Source organism: Aythya ferina (genome assembly GCF_964211825.1).
Source record: "Aythya ferina genome assembly, chromosome: 3".
Classification (NCBI taxonomy): domain Eukaryota; kingdom Metazoa; phylum Chordata; class Aves; order Anseriformes; family Anatidae; genus Aythya; species Aythya ferina.
In genome coordinates, this window is record NC_140298.1 from 15,312,398 (window position 1) to 15,332,477 (window position 20,080).

The 20,080-nt window shown below is 34.6% G+C and overlaps 1 protein-coding gene across 29 annotated transcripts in view; it reads left to right on the forward strand.

Annotated features, from left to right (window-relative positions):
* NRXN1 (neurexin 1) overlaps positions 1-20,080 on the forward strand; it is a 723,656-nt gene that overhangs the window by 226,069 nt on the left and 477,507 nt on the right. For all 29 annotated transcript variants that reach the window (XM_084513032.1, XM_084513021.1, XM_084513050.1 and 26 more), the window contains one exon: positions 19,948-20,080. This exon is cut by the window's right edge and continues 169 nt beyond it. In XM_084513032.1, the coding sequence (XP_084369158.1) occupies positions 19,948-20,080 (133 nt within the window). The remainder of the gene's footprint in view (positions 1-19,947) is intronic.

Genomic DNA, 20,080 nt, shown 5'->3' on the forward strand with positions numbered 1-20,080 from the left:
CTTTTATTGCTGAGTATGATGTCAGATAATATGGGATATCGATTTGGTCAGTTTAGGTCAGCTGTCCCGGCTGTGTCCCCTCCCATCTCTTGCCCACTCCCTGACTTTTGGTGGAAAGGCTGTTGGAAAAAACAGCCTTGTTGCTGTGGCAGCTCTGCTCAGCAACAGGCAAAACATTAGTGTGATATCAGTGATGTTTTTCCCTCAGTAAGTTTGCAGATGACACCAAGTTAGGCATGAGTGTTTATCTGCCTGAGGGTAAGATTTGCTCTGCAGCGGGATCTGGATAGGCTGGACCGATGGGCTGAGGCCAACTGTATGAAGTTCAAGGCTAAGTGTCAGGTCCTGCACTTGGGGCACAACAACCCCATGCAGTGCTAAAGGTTAGAGGAAGAGGGGAAAGCTGCCTGGTGGAAAAAGCCGTGGGGGTGTTGGTTGATGCTCGCCTGAACATGAGCCAGCATTGTGCTCAGGTGGCCATAAAGGCCAATGGCATCCTGGCTTGTATAAGGAATAGTGCAGCCAGCAGGAGCAGAGAGGTGATTGTCCCCCTGTACTCTGCTCTGGTGAGGCTGCACCTCGAGTACTGTGTTCAGTTTTGGGCCTGTCAGTACAAGAAGGACATCGAAGTTCTTGACCATGTCCAGAAAAGGGCTACGAAGCTGGTGAGGGCTCTAGAAAACAGGTCTTATGGGGGTGGCTGAGGGAACCTGGGGTTGCTTAGCCTAGAGGAAAGGGAAGCTTTTAATATAATGTATAATTTGCACTGTATAATTATCTTAAAGGATGATATAGTGATGTAGGGGCTCTTCTCCTAGGCACCAAGTGATAAGGCAAGGGGGAATGGGCTAAAGTTGCACCAGGGGAGGTTTAGGCTGGATATTAGGATAAATTTCTTTGTGTGGCATAGGAATAGGCTGCCCAGGGAAGTGGTTGAGTCACCATCCCTAGAGGTCTTCGAGAAATTTGTAGATTTAGGACTTAGTAGCATGGTATGGTCATGAGCTTTAGTACTAGGTTAACAGTTGGACTAGGTAATCTTAGAGGTCTTTTCCAATTTAAATGATTCTATGAACACTGTTCTAGCTACAGTTGCAAAGCACAGCACTATATGGGCTGCTGTGGAGACAGTTAAGAGACTAGCCAGACCCAGTACAAATATTCTGAGCAGCCAGTGCAAACTCTTGTTCAGCTGTGGTTGTGGTTCTACAAACAGTCTCAAAAAAGTGGAACATGTGGAAAGAAAATAAAAATTGTGCCAGGATGGTGGTGGTGGGGAGGGGTAGACAGAACACATGACAGTGAGTTTGCCTAAATCAATGAGAGAGTGCAGAAAGTGTTCTTAGCTCAGCCTGTTTCTTTTCTGGCAGCATGTAAAACTTGCCTACTAACTCTGAGTTGGGAGGTGGGGGCATAACAAGACAAAACAGGAGTTACATGAGCTACACTTGGATGCATCCAACAATCATAATTTTGTGGCTAGAAGATTGGTGCACATCACTTGCTTTCACTTATGAAATGGAAATACTTGAAAGTGCATATTGTTTCTGTAGCTATAGGCTAATGTACAAACAAATAATCTTTAAGTAATAAAATCAAATTATCCTGGAGCTGAATTGTGTTTTCTCTCCAAAATTGTGCTTGAAGTTTCAGTTTAGGAATACAACGGAAATGGAGACAAGAAGAGAATTAGGAAAGAGTGGAGTAGTCTGCAGATTTGTTATTTAACGATACTTGAAAAAATTTTTATAGATGAACATGCTTCTTATTTTAAACAACTTTCAACTGTGACACTATTTTATTTAAATACAGGGGTATAATACTATGCAGCAATAGTAGAGGAGTGAGATTATAATATATTTTGAACAATGCATTTTATTAATACCAATACTGAATGTTATAAGGATTACAATCAAAACTCTTAGCATATCTGTAGGGTGTTGGATTCTTGAGGAGAAATATAGAAAACAAGTGTAGATTGCTTGGTTGATTGATAACTGTGATAATTCCCTTTCTTCCCTGGAAGTTCAAAAAGATTTAAATAATTTTATGAATGTAATGACCAACCTGATGTTTCAGTGATGACTGCCAGTGTTTTCTGTGAAGAACACTTCAAATTTAATTTGAAGCTATCCAGAATAGTCATCAAATAGCTTTAAAAAAGTCTAATGACATGTATTCTTCAGGATCAAATACCCTGTGTATGTACATTGAGTACTTTACACATTTTCTCAGGGTGGTATAAAATAGAAAGATTTTTAGAAAAACAAAACCATATTCATCAATACAAAAAAGAAGAACTAGCTTGTAGAATAAGGCTGAATTACTAGCTTATAGAATTTACAGTATAAACATTTTCTGAATGTACAGTGATCCTGTCACTCTGGCTACTGCATCATGGCATTTTCTTAACATAATAAATGTAAGACCTAGCCAGCCTCTGGGGCTGTGTGTCTAAACAGCTGAGCAGTAATTATAGGGGACCCTTGAGGCATGGCCAGAGGGGAGTGAAGGTGACTGGTAAGAACATTAGTATTTGAGTAATTTGAAGTAAAATTTTAGTTATGCTATAGGAAAGAACAAAAAACCAATTCATTTCTTCTGAGTGAAATGAAAGTGGTTTATTATACCTACAGTCCATGTAAAAACTTCAGCATTTTGCAGGCTTTGTTGTAGTATTCAATCCAGCTCTACCCTTTGCTCCCCAGTCCAACAGTGTCGTCGTGTGGGACCAACAGTCAGGTCCAAGCTGTGCCAGAGGAACCAGCCTCTGACTTCTGCTGTCAGTGACTCAGCAGTCTTGGAGCTGTTCTCGTCAGCTGGGAGACAAAAATTTGTAGAGAACAGATGTCAGTTTCCAAAACCTGTGGTCGAAGGATAGAGACTCCATGACTAGTTTTCCTGCTGGTTGCTTAGCAGATTATTGAAAAAGAGGGATTAAACAAATCTGGAAGTTATGTACTATACTGTCAGCTGAGTATCATCTCACTCTCTCTTTTTATGATTATCATTAGTTAAATTATTTTTTGATTGTGTTTTCATGTACGTATTCTTTGGATAAATATTTCATTATATTTCTTTATAAGCCCAGGCATGAGTCTGTAACTAGGAAAAAAACAAACAACAAAAAAAACTCCTGTACAGTAATTATAAATATCCAAATACATTCAACAGTTATTTTAGACACAAATTCTTCAAGAATTGGAATTATTTGTTGATGTCTAATGTTCCTAAAATGAGCCAACATTTTGGCTGACAGTGTCATCATCTTTTTATCTATATATTTTTTTTCGACCCTTTCCCTCACCTGAGAGATGAGATCTGAAGTTTTTTTAGATGCATACAAAGATTCAAATGTGTCAAATTATCTACCATACTGAATCTCACTGTATTAGTCGTATTTATTGCATAAATAACAGGATAAAGTATCTGTGGTGTAAATGTGCTGTTTTCAGTGGAATTTACCAGTAGATAATTTGGCCCAGACATGACAGCAAATCTTTCCTCTAAAATGTCAATATTGCACTGGAGTCCAATTATTTTTATACTCTGCTAATCCTCTTTCATTTTTTACAGTGTTACCGCAGGCTTCTATAAAAAGGCTATTGGTAACATCTCAGTGGGGATGCCTCTTTATTGAGCATTTTCAAAGTCTTACTGGCTTCTGAAAAAATAAAGATCAGTAGGTAATGCTGAATTCATGAAAAAAGTTAGTCGGTATTAATAAATAAATAAATAAATAAATACAATCTATAAATGCATAATGTAGTCCTGGTTATTCTGCTGCTTGCAGAAATTTTCTTGGATTTTCTCAGATTTGGTAATGAGACTTTACTGTAGTTAGAAATTGTCCTATTTTTACAACACGTGCATAAAATGGCCCTTCAAAGATAGGGCCTTTTTAATATTCATGGCCAAAAATAAATTACACATTGCTAAATAAAATTTTAAAAATATGTTTAGATCAAGAAACCTACTGATCATTTAAAGGCAGCATGATTTTAATAAATATTTAAAGTCTATTTAAAATAAGTATCAATAGTATGTCTTAAGACTCTCAAAGAGTGCATATTGTGAAGTTCTGGTACATATTGTAACGAAGAGGAGGGAGGAAATGATAGAAAGAATTGTATTTAATATAGAAAAAAAACCCTTATAGTTGTTACTTGAAACTTCCATCAAGTTTCTTTAAATTATCTCTATCACTTTAGGAGGGTAAGTTTTAGGCAAACATACTGGAAAAGAGGTAGGGAAACGTTTGAGATCTTTAATATCATACTGAACTCTTTGTATATGGACCTCTATAAGTAGGCTTGTTTCACAAAAAAAATGGCAGAGCTCTGAAACTTAGATTTAAGGCATTTGTTTTGGTAACAAACTGTGATTTTAGAAAACAAGCATTAGGTTAGCTGTTGCTGCTCCTTCACAAGCTAATGGAAATTACACTGACAGCTGTCTATGTTCATTAGCAAAAAATTGCTTACATACTTTTGGATTTGTAATCAGGTAAACCCAGATTTTGAGATTCAGTCACATGTGAAATTAATGAATCTTTATGGTGATTATTTGCTTAAAACTCTCATGTTATATTCTCCAGACATGTTCTCCTTTACATCTCCAGAGTTCCTTATAAAGTAACTCCCTTCTTCCAAAATATTTTCCCCTAAATTTTGATTCAGGTTCAAAAAGGGGAAGAATGTTGAAAAACAATTGTTATCCTATCAAACTATTACAGATATATCTGGTATTTTGTGTTGTGTTTATAGTCCTGAAAAATGACTGTTAGTTAAGAATAAGTAATAATGTTAGTTCATCTACCAATTCACCAGCAAGAGGTAGCAGTAAAGTAATTCCTAAGACATTCCTAGCATGCCAGACAGAAAAAAATATCTACAATACATCAGTATGCAGTGTGATATGTCAGCCTTCTATGGATTTCATCAGAGTTTAGTATATTTTTTCAAAATAAAAAAAAAAAAGTCGAATTATTTTCGAATTCAATTGGCCTGCCTTTTACCCAGATTTTTGATGTGTTCCTAGTTCTATTTTTTATTTTTTCTATCTGGGTGCTGTACCCACAATGGATCTTTTTGTTGTTGTTGTTGTTAAAGACTATTCTGATCTTTAGATGTGATTTGGCATTCTCAGTGGCTGCTGGTTACTAAGGTCACCGAGAAGCATATCTGTTCCTCTCAGCAGGAATTTCCATGCAGTAGGAAGGGCCTCTGAAGGAGAACAGAATCTAAGATAGAGGAAAGAAAGGAGTGGAGGGCAGAATTGAAACAAACAAACAAAGGAATATAATAATTGTACTTACCTATAGTAATATAGGACTGACTGTTTCTAGGCAGAATATCATATATTGATATCACAAATATGACAGTTTTATTGCAATATAATCCTAACCATAAAAGTTTTATACATATTGGGAAGCCATATGAGTAATTTTTGTGGATTTTGAAATATTAATTGAAATAATTATTTCATGATTATGTACATGTGCTATTTATTCTTAAACAAATTTGTCTCTTAAAACATATATGCAATATATAAATAAAATAACTGCATGATTGTTATTCTCTATAAAATATAGAGACAGTTTAGCTGTTTTTATGGTAATGATCTGGAGACACTATTGTCACACAAATATTTACTAATAATATTTCATTTACTTCCATTCTAAAATACCCATTTTCTGTGTCCTTAAAAAAAAAATAAAAATTAAAAAAATAAATATTGATACATAGTTTTTCATTCCAGAGAAGAATGTCTGTTCTTATCCCATATCAAGAATGGACTGTGCAGCACTTGTCACTTAAATGTCTGTGTTGTTCTTAATTTTGTCCACCAAATGCATTTATAAAGATGATAAATATAATCAAGGTGTAGTGAACGTTAATCAACTTTTGGATAAAGGTAATTTGAACTTTAAGTAATTAAACATTAGAATATGATACCAGTTGTTTAAAACATACAAATTAAAACAAACCAAATCCCTAATTTTGCAATATTAGTTTACTCACTAGGAGTTTTATTTTTTTTAACCTTTGTCTTTCTTTGAAAGAACCTATGTCTTTGTTCAGGAGAAAACCCTGTTTCTTACAATCTTAATTTAAACTTGTCAGTTTTTAAAAAAAAGAAAAGGCAAAAACAAAATAGTATGTTCTTTCATGAACCAGAAATAAATTCCAAAATTATGGTCAATCAAAATCTGTTTTTCAATTACTTTTGAGTAGTGAACAATTTAAATTTGCAAAAACCTTTTGGAGTTCAAAGATGTTGCTACAGACAGTTAATAAAGATCTCATCACTTCAGTGTAAATATTAAATGTATACTGTGTTTTAAATACTAAAAATTAAGAGAAGGAGCATATAGGAATGTTTGGGGGGTTCATTTTTGATGATACATTGGACAAGATAAATAAGAATTCAGAAAGCGTTTACAGGTAAAATATTGTGGCTAATCTAGTGAGCATAAATGCAAAGATAAATGAAAGAGCTTGTACAATAAATGAAAGAGACAAATGTTACATATTCCTTTCTGTTATCAGTGCAAAGCTGTTTTTTAAAAAATGCTTCTTCATACACATAGTAACATTGCAGTGGTCTTCCCCCTGTGGAAGAACCACTTCCAGTCTCTGGCCTGCCTTCCTCTCTGCAGAACCTATTGTTACACAGCGCTTCTTGTAGCAGCTAGAACTCCTAAGTTTTTTGCTCAACATTACTTCTTGTTTGTTTGTTTGTTTTTACTGCATCCAAACCCCAGGATATGCTGTACTAATCCAGTAGAGCTGTGTGGCACTGTGAGAGATATTCAGTTGATGTTTCAGAAGTTTATTAGCACTGGAGATGTTCTTTATCAGATAATTTAGCTAATTATATCACTACCTACTTGAGATGAAATTAATATAACGTGTTAGATTGGAACTATTCTCTGCCTTATTTGGCTTGAAGTGTACATTAAATATAATACCAAGAGAGTCAAAGCAATTTTAAGGATTTCCTCTCCTAATCATGTTTTTACTAATGATACTTAAGAATGAATGCAAATCTTACTGAAAGCCTTCAGCAAAGGGCTCAGGTGCCCAAGGAACAGGCCAGAAATGGATTTTGTAATTTATTCTTATTTATTTAATCTGGTGCACACTCTGCTTTCCAGTTTCACATGAATAAGTGCATCTGTCTTTCATGTAGTTCTTGCCTGGATGCTGCAGGCAGAAGAGAGCCAGCACAGGACAGGGAAATAGAACCCCACCTTTCCTGTATCATCACATATTAAAAAGTGCATTTGCAGGAGTTTTAGTTACAGAGGAAAAAAAAAAAAAAAAAAAAAAAAAAAAAAAAAAAAAAAGTTACTTTACTATTGCACTGTCAGTTTTTCTACCAACTCTGATTGATTCCTTTAAGCAATCTTGTGTCAAAAGCCTTTGTGCTCCTGTGTGATTGTATGATTACTTGAGGTAGAAATGAGTGCAGGTTACCAATAAGAATATAGCATATTCTTATCCAGCATTAATGCTTTATGGGTGGACTAGAATATCAGAAACCTCAAGGACTGCCTTGGGATCCTTTGAAAGCTGAATCTGCATTTTGCAGTTTTGCTTCAAAGTCACTGGGAATGGAGTTCTGAGGCCTGGAAAAGTCCTTTATGAGTTCAACATGTACCTTGGCATAGTAACTGATGCCTGTATTTATTTGCCTGTATAACAGTAGCCTGGTTTTAGAACATTTGAGTTCACTGAGTTTAGAAGCTACAGTCATGTAGAGTAAAAGCTATTTCTTTTTCTGTAGATGTATATATATATATTGCAGTTTATTCTTAATTCAACAGGAATGTCTTTAAACTTAATGTGGCCATCTTTTTTTTTTTTTTTTTTAGTAATTATAGGAAAAGCATTACTCTTTTGATGGAAAAATGATACAGGACTTTCTAATACACTTATTAATGAGATGACTATTCATGTGGAAAAGATTCGTTTATTTTCAGCTTTTATCAGTCTAATACTTATCGTATCCTAAAAAAGCATAATTCCTAAAAAATTCCTACTCATTCTACTCTCCCTACCCAACTGCAAATTTGTTTATGAAGTGCATAATGTATGTGATTAAATAAAGGAAACTGAAAATGAGTGAAGAAATTACATGATCTAGCCTATTTAATAGAAGAATTAAAATAGCTGTTTAGCAAAATGGAGTAATTTATCACTAAGTGATAAATTACCTAGTGTTCCCTGTAACTCATTTATCATGAGTGGCAAGTATCATTGTTTTATTTTAATTTGAGAGGGTGGGATCAGAGGCTTACATTTCAGTGTTCATACCTCTTGTAAATAGCAATTAATTTAATCATGATTTGTTTATAAAATAAAACAGGACCTAGAAAACCTTTCACAGAATTTGTCTTCTACTGGAACATGGTATTATACATGACTTTATATCATTTATGCAGTTAAATCCTTGCTTCCAGGTGGAATTTTAATTTACACTTCAGTCCACTCAGGTATATAATAGCTTTATTTTTATGATGGATACAAGTAGTGCATCTTTGTCTCCTACAATTTCAGTTGTAGTATCCTTTTAAAAAATAAAACAGTTTATAAACAGATTATGGTAGTCCAAATTAATTGGTTAACACAAGTACCTAATCAAATTCTGACTTCCCTTGTCTTTTTTTTTTTTTTTTTAATAATACTTTAAATAAATAATTTAATAAAAAATCCTAGAGAAATGATTCTACATTCTTTCAGAATAAGTTGCCCATGTTTCTCAAATGTTCTGTTCTTGTGTTATGCCAGTCATGACTTACTCCTAATGGATGTGCACTACTTCTCCCTCCCTTCTTACTTTATTAGAGAATAAAGTGACCACTAAAATCAAAACATGTCTTAGAATGTTTTCTGGAGCTGGTAACTACTTTTTTTTTTTTTTTTTTTTTTTGGGGGGGGGAGGGGGAGAGGGGGGAATGATACTCTGTATCTCATCATTCTGTAACAATAGCTATTTTCAAATTAGAAAGAAAATTGCTATTCAAAGTGTAAGTGTTGTTATTTGCTTTTAACACTCTATGAGTATGACTTTTCTTTATTTGCTGATTTACATATAATAAAAGCTTATCCATATTCAAAGTTCACTTAAATATTACAGCAGTAGGTTATACAATATGTTTGAGGGTATGGTGACAAACAAGACACTCAACAGCAATTTCAGTTCCAGATAGAGAATCTGTTACAGCATCCTGTATTCCTTTCAGTGTCATGCCGTATTAATAGGGGAGAGAGCCAGGGAGAGCAAAATTTGTGAAGAAACAGGAGCCAGTTCCTAGATTCATGAAATGATGAATCTCATTTCTTCCTCTAATTGTTTCCTAGGACTTCTCTTACAGGATTTCTGTAGGCCAACAGCTGTTGGAAAGGAACAAAGGAAGAGTGTGAGATTCTCATGTTTAAAATAAATAAAATAAATAAAATCTGTGCTTAAATGACATGGGAACAGAAAATTGATCATCTATAGCAACGTCAATACTTTTTCAAATAAATTCAACCCATATCAGTGAAGTACACACCTGTACTCCATTTGAACTAATAATTTCTTTGGCATTATCATAATTTAATCATTTGCTGTTATATAATTTGGTTTTGTACTTAAATATTAAATTTGTTAAGCAGACAGTACTTATTTGTTTTCTTCGAATGCCTGTGTGATTCATTTATATAAGTAGCGCAGAAAACCTATTTTATGCAAGTGGGAAACAAATTGAGGACAAATTTAGGTATAAAATTTGGAGAATAAATACATTATATTTGAATTTTCTGTCCGGTGACTGATAAATTAAGGAAAGGATTTAGGTTGGCCTTCTCAAACAGCAGTTTGCTGAGAAACCTTGTGTATGATGCATCCTGAGATAGTTCTGGGTTCAGTCATGCATCCATGTGCAGACCCTCTGTGTAATGGCAAGCCATTATTTTCCTGTTATTGTGAAGTTTCCAGCTTTTGATGTTTACTACAGAAGTAGCAGTTCAGAATGCCTTGCTTTGTAGTATTAGGCATCCTTGTTAATTATTTTGTTTACATGCTGTTTTGGTGTAGTTTTCCCTAGTTACACTACTCTGTGGAAGACTGTAAATAAGAAGGTGGCACAATAGATAAATTTTTGAATTTTAAATTACCATGAAATGGAGCACAAAACAGTACATCTGGCAACATACTAGACTCTGGTTTGGAATAATTCACTTATTCAGCCCATATTTAATATTTTGGAGATTTTGTAGCAGGAATATGGCTTTTAGAAATAGACTATCAATGGCTTCAGCTTATTTCCTCTGAAAATAATTCTTTTGGTTGGTAGACGATAGAATAGACAGCACTTCACTAGTTATTGTTTGTATAGTTATATGTTTGTATTGTTTGAATAATGGTTTGTCACATGATATGGATCCTTGAAATTTGTTTAATAATCTTATTTTAAGATTTCTGGTTTCTTTTTCCTTAAAGAAATGTTGTAGTTATTATCAAATAACTTTGATTTATCCTGTCTGGATGATTTTATTTCTCTGGTCTGTGATCCTATTACTTTTGATACATAATAAGGTCAAAGCATCCAGTGGTATGCATTTGATTTGAATCAGGCAAGGGTACGGGATCAAATTATTATCAAATCAGCCAGACTTATTCTGTGATTTAATACTGCCAGGAAGTAAGCTACACATGCAGTAAAGCTAAACATAGTGCTTATATAGGAGTGCAGAATCTGCTACGAGAAATCTGCTAAAGCCTGTGGAAGTAGTCTGGACATTTGATCAAACCCTAAAAACCTAAATGAACCTCAAGAGCAGTGAATATTAAAATTATTGTTGATTTTAGTGGGAAATAAGGTAAATTCTAAGGAAATAAAAAATATACGCTTCCTGCGCTTGTGCGTGCTATGAGACATGCTTCTTGTCTGAAGTCTTTCTATGATACCAATAGATCCCATGTCTTTATATATTCATAATCAGCTATTTGGGATTGTAACTGCGGTAATATACAATAATTTACAGTACTCAGAATTCATAATGAAAACATGTTATACTCAGTTATTGGGTTTATATTATCTAGTGCTTTTCTATGTAGGTAATTACATTTTAATCATTAAATGAAGTGCAACACTTCATGCTGGCTAGAATGACTGCCATGCATTTTTAATGGTTTCTCTAAGTGTCATTAAGTGATAATTTGAAAAAATAAATAAATAAACACCCATCAATAGACACAATTCATTATTAATAAAGTCTGTTCTCAACTTGCTTTTAAAAACAACAAAAGGGTGCTATGAAATGCTGTAGTGATAGATTATAACTGCTTATATAAAACATACAAATATATTTTAATAATTTTGTTGAATCTGTTCATTCTAAATGCTTTTCTTAATAAAAGTAAAAGACTACATCTGCATGGTAGAACTAGAGAGTTGATACAGGTATCATAGGCTCATTTAGATTGAAAAAGACCCTTAGATCATCAAGTCCAACCATCACCTAACACTACGAAGTCCACCGCTAAGCCATGTCCCTAAGCACCACATCCATGTATCTCTTAAAGAGATGGCAACTCTACTGCTTTCCTGAGCAGCCTGTTCCAATGCATAACCTTTTTTTCCATGAAGAAATTATTTCTGATATATAATCTGAATCTCCCCCGGTGCGACTTGAGGCCATTTCCTCATATCCTATCACTTGTCATATGAGAGACCAACACCCACCTCACTACAACCTCTTTTCAAGTAGTTGTAGAGATCACAACTCCTCTGATCCTCCTTTTCTCCAGATTAAACAATCCCAGTTCCTTCAGCCATTCCTCATGAGTCTTATTTTTAGTGCCTTTATCGGCTTCATTGCTCTTCTCTGAACATGTTCCAGCAACAAGATCTTGGGATGGTTAATTAACAGTAACGCTTTACAGCTTTTGGACAAAACATTTTGACTTGCATATGTCTTATAAAATGTCAAAGCAAAATGCAGTACAATTCTGTAAGCCAATTCCCCCCTCCCCCCTTTTTTTTTGTGTGTGTGTGTGTGTGTGTCTTTGTTAATTTACACTGAAACTGTACAATGGCATACCTGTGGTTCTTTTACCTTCTATTTTCCCATTTCATAGCCAGGTATGGCAAACAGCATTGCAGTTGCTGTGTTTCTCATCACTTTTTCAATGCTCTTTCGAGGGCAAAGATGACTGAGCTTGAATCTAAGTGATCATGAGAGGAATTTTAGTTTCTCATGAGGAGTGCATTACTCTGAAGTCTGGAGAAATGCAGAGACGGATTATGACTGCCTCCTCTTGCACAATTTCTGTATTTTGTACATTTTGGCCAAACAAGAATAATGTCAAAGTTATTATTTGAGTTCACACCATAGATGTCTCTTCAAACTATATGGAAACAGCTGTGTTAAGATACTTCCATTGGAAAGTTATTATATGCTTTTCCCACCCTTCAATCAGTTTGAAACCAGCAGTTTTCATTCTTCTATAACACTAAGTGTGTTTTTATGAATACCAGCTGCCTGTGAAAGAGTTCTTCAGTAGTTCTTCACTGGCAGCACCTACTGGAAAATGTGATGAGTATCTAGTTGAGTAACCAGACAGAGACTAATGAGTATCTTGTTAGGTACTAGTCAAACCCTGAGACCATTTTTCTGTCACATTATTAATAGCAGTGAAACTCACTTGAAGAAAAATAAATAAATAAACAAATATTATTTTTTAAGTATTGATACCAGAAGTGAATATTCTTATTTACCAAAATGTTGTTGAATCATTTCAGTGTTTCTGGCCTTAGTTTCCTAAAAGCCATTTACATCAGCAAGCTCAACTGAATGAGTTTTACTGAAAACATAGTAACTAGTGTAAAAAGAAATGCAACTGCTTCTGTAGCAGCAGCTGGAACATGCTTGGACTATAGGTGAAGTTTGATTTCCCTTTTGAAATAAAATAGTGAAATGGTCACTGAGGTTTGCCAAGTCAGCAAGTAATTTGTTGAGGTTGCTAGTATTACTGACGAAAGAGTGAAGTTTTTGCTGTGAGGAGAAACAAAAACATGGAAAATTATGTTTTTAAGGATGAGTGATGCAGGAACAATAACAGAGCCACAGGATGGTTAAAGTTGGAAGGTCATCTGGCCCAACCCTCTTGCTCAAGAAGGGACACCTAGAGCAGGTTGCCTAGGTCCGTGTAGCTTTTGGATATCTCCAAGGAGGGTGACCCTACACCTTCTCTGGGCAATCTGTGCCAGTGCTCTGTCACACTCACAGTAAAGAATGTTTTCCTGATGTTTAGATGGAACCTCTCATGTTCCTGTTTGTGCTCATTACCATTTTTCCTGGCATTGGGTATATCACTGAAAAAGAGTCTGTCTCTGTCTTCTTTGTATCCTCATTCAGGAATTTACATTTATTTATCCCCAAGGATGATCGTGGGGAGGCTGACTCATTTGTAGCTTCCTGGATTTTTCTTCTTGTTGTTCTTGAAGTTAGGAGTGATGCTTGCTTTCCTCTAGTTTCTCATAATCACCACATTTTATCAAAAATTATCAAGATGGCCTTACAATGATGTCTGCCTTTTCCCTTAGCACCCACTGTTGCATTAAGTTGTTTCTTTAAAAATATAAAAAGACACACACATCTTGACAGGTATTTGTTTGCAAAGTAATTTAACTTATATTATCATGTGATATTTCACTACTGCTGTTGTTAGCCATTCAGACAGAATATTTCATAGAAGGCAGGATTGTTAAGTTTGAATTGATTTGTAAGTTTTTAACATGATTTTAATGAGAAAGATTGATGATAATATGTTTTCAAAGATAGGTGGTGGGGAATATTTGTACACTGCAGTACTGAATTTCTGATTATCTGTTGCTACTGAGAACATTTTGATAAGCATTTGATAAATGGTGAATTTCATAACAGTGAAGAATCTAGACTAGAAAATGAAACAGAAATGAAACAGATCTACGAGCATACTGAATTAAGCATGAAAAGCTGAATTTTTATTTATTTATTTATTTATTTATTTGTAATTAGGTTTATAGAATGCAGTAGTTTTGTCCATGTTTATCTAGCATATCATATACCTTCACACTTACCCAAATGACTGTCAAATACAAAAGCTACCAAATAAGGAAATACATTATATAGTCAAGAACCTTCAGCTAAATTACGGGTTTTGCTTGCTTTTTTCTTTCTTAATAATTTTTATTAGAGCTGTTAAAATGCTACCTTCTGTAGATGCTATCTTAAAACACTTCAATTGCATTTGAAGATTTATAATGTTAAAAGTGATTTGATGTGAAGAACTACCAACTCTGCAAAGTAATCCATGATCCCAGTTAGATATTTTAAGACAAGACTACAATATCAAAAACCGTGACATTATATAACATCATGATGTGAACGTGGTGTTAACTGACTTCAAATTAGAGCAAATGCTGTTGGTAAGCCTACAAAGCAGTATTGTATACATTTTCCAAATTAGATCTGAAGTAGTAGAGCTGTGCAAGTATTATACAGCATCTGTATACAGCTGTTTAGATTTGTGTTTTAGAGATGTACTGTGTTTGTCCAAGTGAGAATATTTTTTTTTCTGACCATATTTGAATGCATGACATTTCTGATATGAAATGCATATGAAATGCCGGAGGATGGAGTGACTGGTGAGCCAGGTAGAGATTCTGAAGGTGAAGTTGTCTTGTATCCCGCAGAAGGGAGGGTTTGTCTCCTGACTACAATGCGTGAACACACTGTTGTTGGATGAGAAACTTTCCCAGTTATCTGAAGTATGGATTCGACCTAATTGATATATGTCTGTGCTCTGATGCACTATTATCATAACCTAATGGAGTCCTGTTATGGATTTACAATGCAATGTCAGAGCGGTCAGGGGCCATGTGGTAATACTACAATGAATTCTGAAAACTGAATAAGCAAAATGAAACCCTACCATGTAAAAATAGCAAATAATGGACGTGTTTGTTTTGGTAGGTAAAAAAAAAAAAAAAAAAAAAAAAAAAAAAAAAAAAAAAGTTTGGGATAAGTATGAAATTATAAGCTTTTTCTGCATTTTTTTCCAACCAAAACATGTTTCTGACATAAAATGTTATGATCAATTTTGACTTTAATTTCTTATTTTTATTTTTATTTTTATTTTTCCCATTTAGGCCAGTTTTGAAACAAAATAATGCTATTTTGATGCAATGCCAAATAGATTTTTTAAAAATTAAATGTTTCAGCATAACCTAAAGAAAAAGATATGCTAAAAACTCCCAACACTCCAGACTCAAACTTTACATGCCACTTTCTTGCCAAAATTAGTGGTTAAATTAAACTTCCCTTTACAAATTCTTTACAGAAATTCACCAAATGGGATACCTAATCATCCCAATGTTGTAAATCATGATTATTTAGTAGTGCTCTTCATTCTAGTCTCTGCCATATGAATTGGGAGAACCTTCATACACACATTGATTTTGATCAGCTCATGTGTCGAAGTGATGACATGTAATGTGAAGGAAAGCACTACAGTATTTCCATAACATTTGTTTAAATAGCTTATATGAACATCATAATATGATCATCATTTAATGACTTTTTTTTCGGTGACATTACTAAAAAGTAGTACAGACCTTATTATTGAAGCTGCAAGAAATGGGCAAGAGATCATATAGTGAATTAAGCAGTGTACATACCATCATTATATTGATTGAAGATGCTGCAGAACAAGAAGAATCCATAGTTTGCCATTAGTAATCTTCCTGAAAGTTAGTCAGATTGGACCCATATTCAACAGATGTTTTCCAATCTGTGAAGCTGATTTGATCTTTCCAATAACAACTTGAGCTTTTTTTTTTTCTTTTTCTTTTTTTTTTTTTTTTTTCCTTTTCCATTGAAGAGGTAAAGGGCTACTAATTTGGCCTTTTATTTTCTCCCTTAAGGAAAATGCAAGACTAAACTTCTTGACATAATTGAATACTTACAAGATAACATAATAGACACATAAATGTTAACCTCTGTATTGGATGTCTGTAGCAAGGAGAGCTGCAGGTGGTGACCTCCCTGAGAAGAAGTCGGGACTGTCCATGGTAGACATAGCTGGCTTCAATGGCCCCACCACAGGGCAAAGTTGAGTCCATCAGCCAAATTACTGGTGCTTCTAAAAGCATTAAAGAGAGGGCAAAATACTACCTGTCAGAAGGAAGGGAATGGAAAATGGAAAATAAGAAGGGAGATGCTCCAATTACTGTAGCAGAGATTTAACTGCAGCCCGTGTTGGAATAGGTATTTCTCTGCAGCTTGTGGAGCGCCCCATGCCAGAGCAGGTGGATATTTCCTCCAGGAGCTGTTGCCTGTGAAATATCTGATGCTTTAGCAAATTTATCCTAAAGGACTGCAGCCCATGGAGAGGACACATGGTGGAAGAGGGGAAAAGACTGAGGAGGAGGGAGCAGCGCACAGGAGCTGGTGTGGACTGCCTTCAACCTCCATTCCCCATCCCCCTGTACTCCTCAGGGCAGGACAGGGAGATGTAGAGGAGGCAAGAATGAAACAGTGAAGGGAATGAAGTTGATCCAGTGGAAAAAAAATAATGGGGAGAAGGCTTTGTTTTAATTTTTGTTTTTGTTTCTCACCTTCCAAAACTATTTAAATAGCAATAAACGAAATTGATTTTCTCCAAGCTGAGTATGTTTGGCTTGTGATAGTAATTGGTAAGTGATCTCCCTGTCTTTATTTAATCCGCAAGCTTTTCTATCTTATTTACCCCTGCTGTCCCCTTGATGAGGGGGAGTGAGAGAACAGCTGGGTGGGTGGGTGTCTGGCAGCCAGCCAAGGTCAATCCAACATTTAAAAGGCTTTTTAAAGTCTGTGTAAATTGTGGTTCTGATTACAATATGAGACTGTAATTTTGCTTTTGAATGAGCTTGCTCCTTCAGGCCCTTCTTTGGGGAAGTTTTAAAAAATGTGCCTGGCATGCTGTTACAGTTCTATTCATTTTCACATCTGTGTAAGTGATCTGGTTTTACAGAAGTAGTTTATATTGCATAATATTTATACATAAATATACTGCATGTTGATTCATTTATATTCTTTAGCTTTTTGTGTTTGAGTCATTAAATACGTGGTAGATGTAGTTCTGTCCCAAGTTGCTGCATTTAAGATTTATCATCTATTCAGTGCAGCTATTCATGCTGTTTTAGTATGCCTTTGCATTAAGCATCCATACCAAATAAATTTGCTCTTGAGCATTTTACTCTTTTATTAACTATTCATTAAATGGGAGGCATGGTAGTCATGCGGTCCACTGCTTAGTGTATTGAAACCCTAGAAAATGCATTGTTTGTAAATTTTTTAAAACAAAATGAGCCATGATTTCCCTCCTCTACTGAAACATGTTAGGGTCCAGGGCCCAGGGCTCTTAGTCTAGTGTTGGGTTCTACACACAAGACTGAGCCTTTTTAAGATACGGAGAATGGATACAACAAATTCTGTATGTCCTTAAGAGTATATCTGCACTATGTCTCTTGACCTGCTGTTTCTGATGGACTTGGATGATAAATAGGTATTTTCTTGCTTCTGTGTTCTTGGCTATGCAAATAAATAAATAAATAAATATTTTTTGGACAGATTAAACAGACTAATTTTTGGCCTCAGTCATGTAAGTAAAATCTAACTCACATTTCAATCAAGTTCGACAGGGGGTAAAATTTGTCCTAAATGTAAAAAACTTATGCTTGATAAAAAGAAGTCTGGAAAAATGCCAAAGGTATTTTTAAAACCAGACTAATTTAACTGCTTTTTCTCCATAATAAGCATTAGTCAGAACTCCTGTAAGAATGTAATTTTTGTTCAGAATGGAGCCTGTGGGGGGGGAAAAAAAGTCTTTCTCAGGATTGCTGTTCTCCTAAAGCTTGGGAGGGTGAGACAGCAGTTATGTTGCAACCCTTCAACATGCAACTGTTTATATTTCTAAGCCTATATTTATCTGAGTTCTTCCCTAGAAAAGTGATAGTGTTTGTCCATTGAGGTAGCAGTTCTCTGAATATTACAGACCATAGGAAGCCTGGGTAGGATGTAGCAACGTTTTCATGATACATATCACCTACTGCATATTTATGGTACATAAGGAATGGCCAATGTAGGAAGCAGTCTGTATATTGTGTATCATCATCTGCTTGTTAAAATAGAGGGAACATCACTTAATCTGGAACTCAAGATCACTAGAAGAACTAGGGTTTTTTGTTTGGTGGTTGTATCTTTTGAGAACACCGCTAGCAAAAGAGAGGGGAAAACCCTCGGTAATGGTACTCATAGAGGTGTTTGTTTGTTTATTTTTTAAAGTATTTAATTACAAAATAGGCTTAGCTTGGTAAACCCAGGTGTGAATTTCCTTTTACAAATCCTAGTAGTTTTATTTAGGGTAAGATACTTCTGAAGCCTGATTTAGTCATTATGTGGAGCTTATTAGATAAGTAGAGGCTACTAGACCATTTTAAATGTATATTATATATATAAATATCTTCATATATATATTATTTTATTTATTACAATTTTATGTTTATACATATACATATAATGGCCTAATAGGATTTGCCTACTGCTTTATTATAAAAAACAACTCAAAATAGCTGCATCAAACCAGTGAGATAGCACCTCAAAATAATTGTAGACCATTAATTTTTAATTTTTAATTAAAAAAAAAAAAAAGTTCAACAAAAAAGTAATCACTGGAGTCCTATTTATCTGATTTTACAGTGCTGTACTATTGAAAGTAAAATAGGCATTGCAAATATCTAGAGCTTTTTTTTTTTTTTTTTTTTTTTTTTTTTTTTTCCAGTCTAGTGTAGGGGGACCTAAGCAGATGAGATAGAACAGCAGCAGACAGATATGCCTGGGGAATTTTCCAAAACCTATGTTCTCACACCTGCTTTTTGTCTGCTCTGTCATTAACTGTTCTCTTTTAAATTCATGCTGTTATTATCTCCTTTATTCATGTATTTACGTTTGGGTCTTGTGCTGATGGTATTACAGACTGGTGTTTGCAACTATATTCTGGAGCCTGAGTTTATAGCTCTTACATACTATGAAATTTGACATCCTCAGATTTTCATACTTGTATCCATCATTACACTACTCCAACATTTACAGATTTCCTTTGAATTTTTACTACCATTTTTTATTAACTAAACATAAACAAATTCTGACTTTGCATATCTCCAAACACTGTACCAATTTTGTAAGGTTGGTATATATATTTGTCTGTAAGGACTGCAGAGAAAACATAATCTCCATATATGTTGTTACACTTTTCTGATGAGTCTGAGACTACACTTGTCCTTTTTGTGTTTCTTAATCACCTTTAGGATAATCTAAGAAATAACCTGTATGGCACATACGTGCTAGTAAAAGTACATTTATTTACTAGTTCATCTTAACTTGCTATTTGATATGGTACTAAATGTAGGTTTGGATGAGTTATATTCTTAAATAAATGTTTTGTAGTTATTCAAGACCTTAGGCCAAAGCACTTCAGGATATCTAGGTTGAGACACTGTGATTTTAGTGAGGGTGAGGAAGGAAAAGATCCAGGTTTTGACTGAAATAACATATCAATTTGCGCATTCAGGTAAATGCTATGTGTTTAGATGCATTCCGGATCACATTGTTGATGCAGTATATTTTCTAAGTTTAATTGTACCCATAAAGGTTCTGTAAGAAAATACTATGTTCATAAAAAATCTTAGTTATCTTTTTTACTTCATGGATTTTATGTGTTTTAAATGATATAAGCACTTTTTGATATAGTGCTTACAGTAATACTGTTGAATTAGCTATATAGTTTAATAGCTATATAAAAATAATAAATGAAAACAGCTTTTTAGTAAGTGCCAATGATTTATTTATATATTTATTTATGTTTCCCCAGGAAAAGAAGAGTATATTGCAACGTTCAAGGGATCAGAATACTTCTGCTATGATTTATCTCAGAATCCCATACAAAGTAGCAGTGATGAAATAACTCTCTCATTTAAAACACTTCAGAGGAATGGACTGATGCT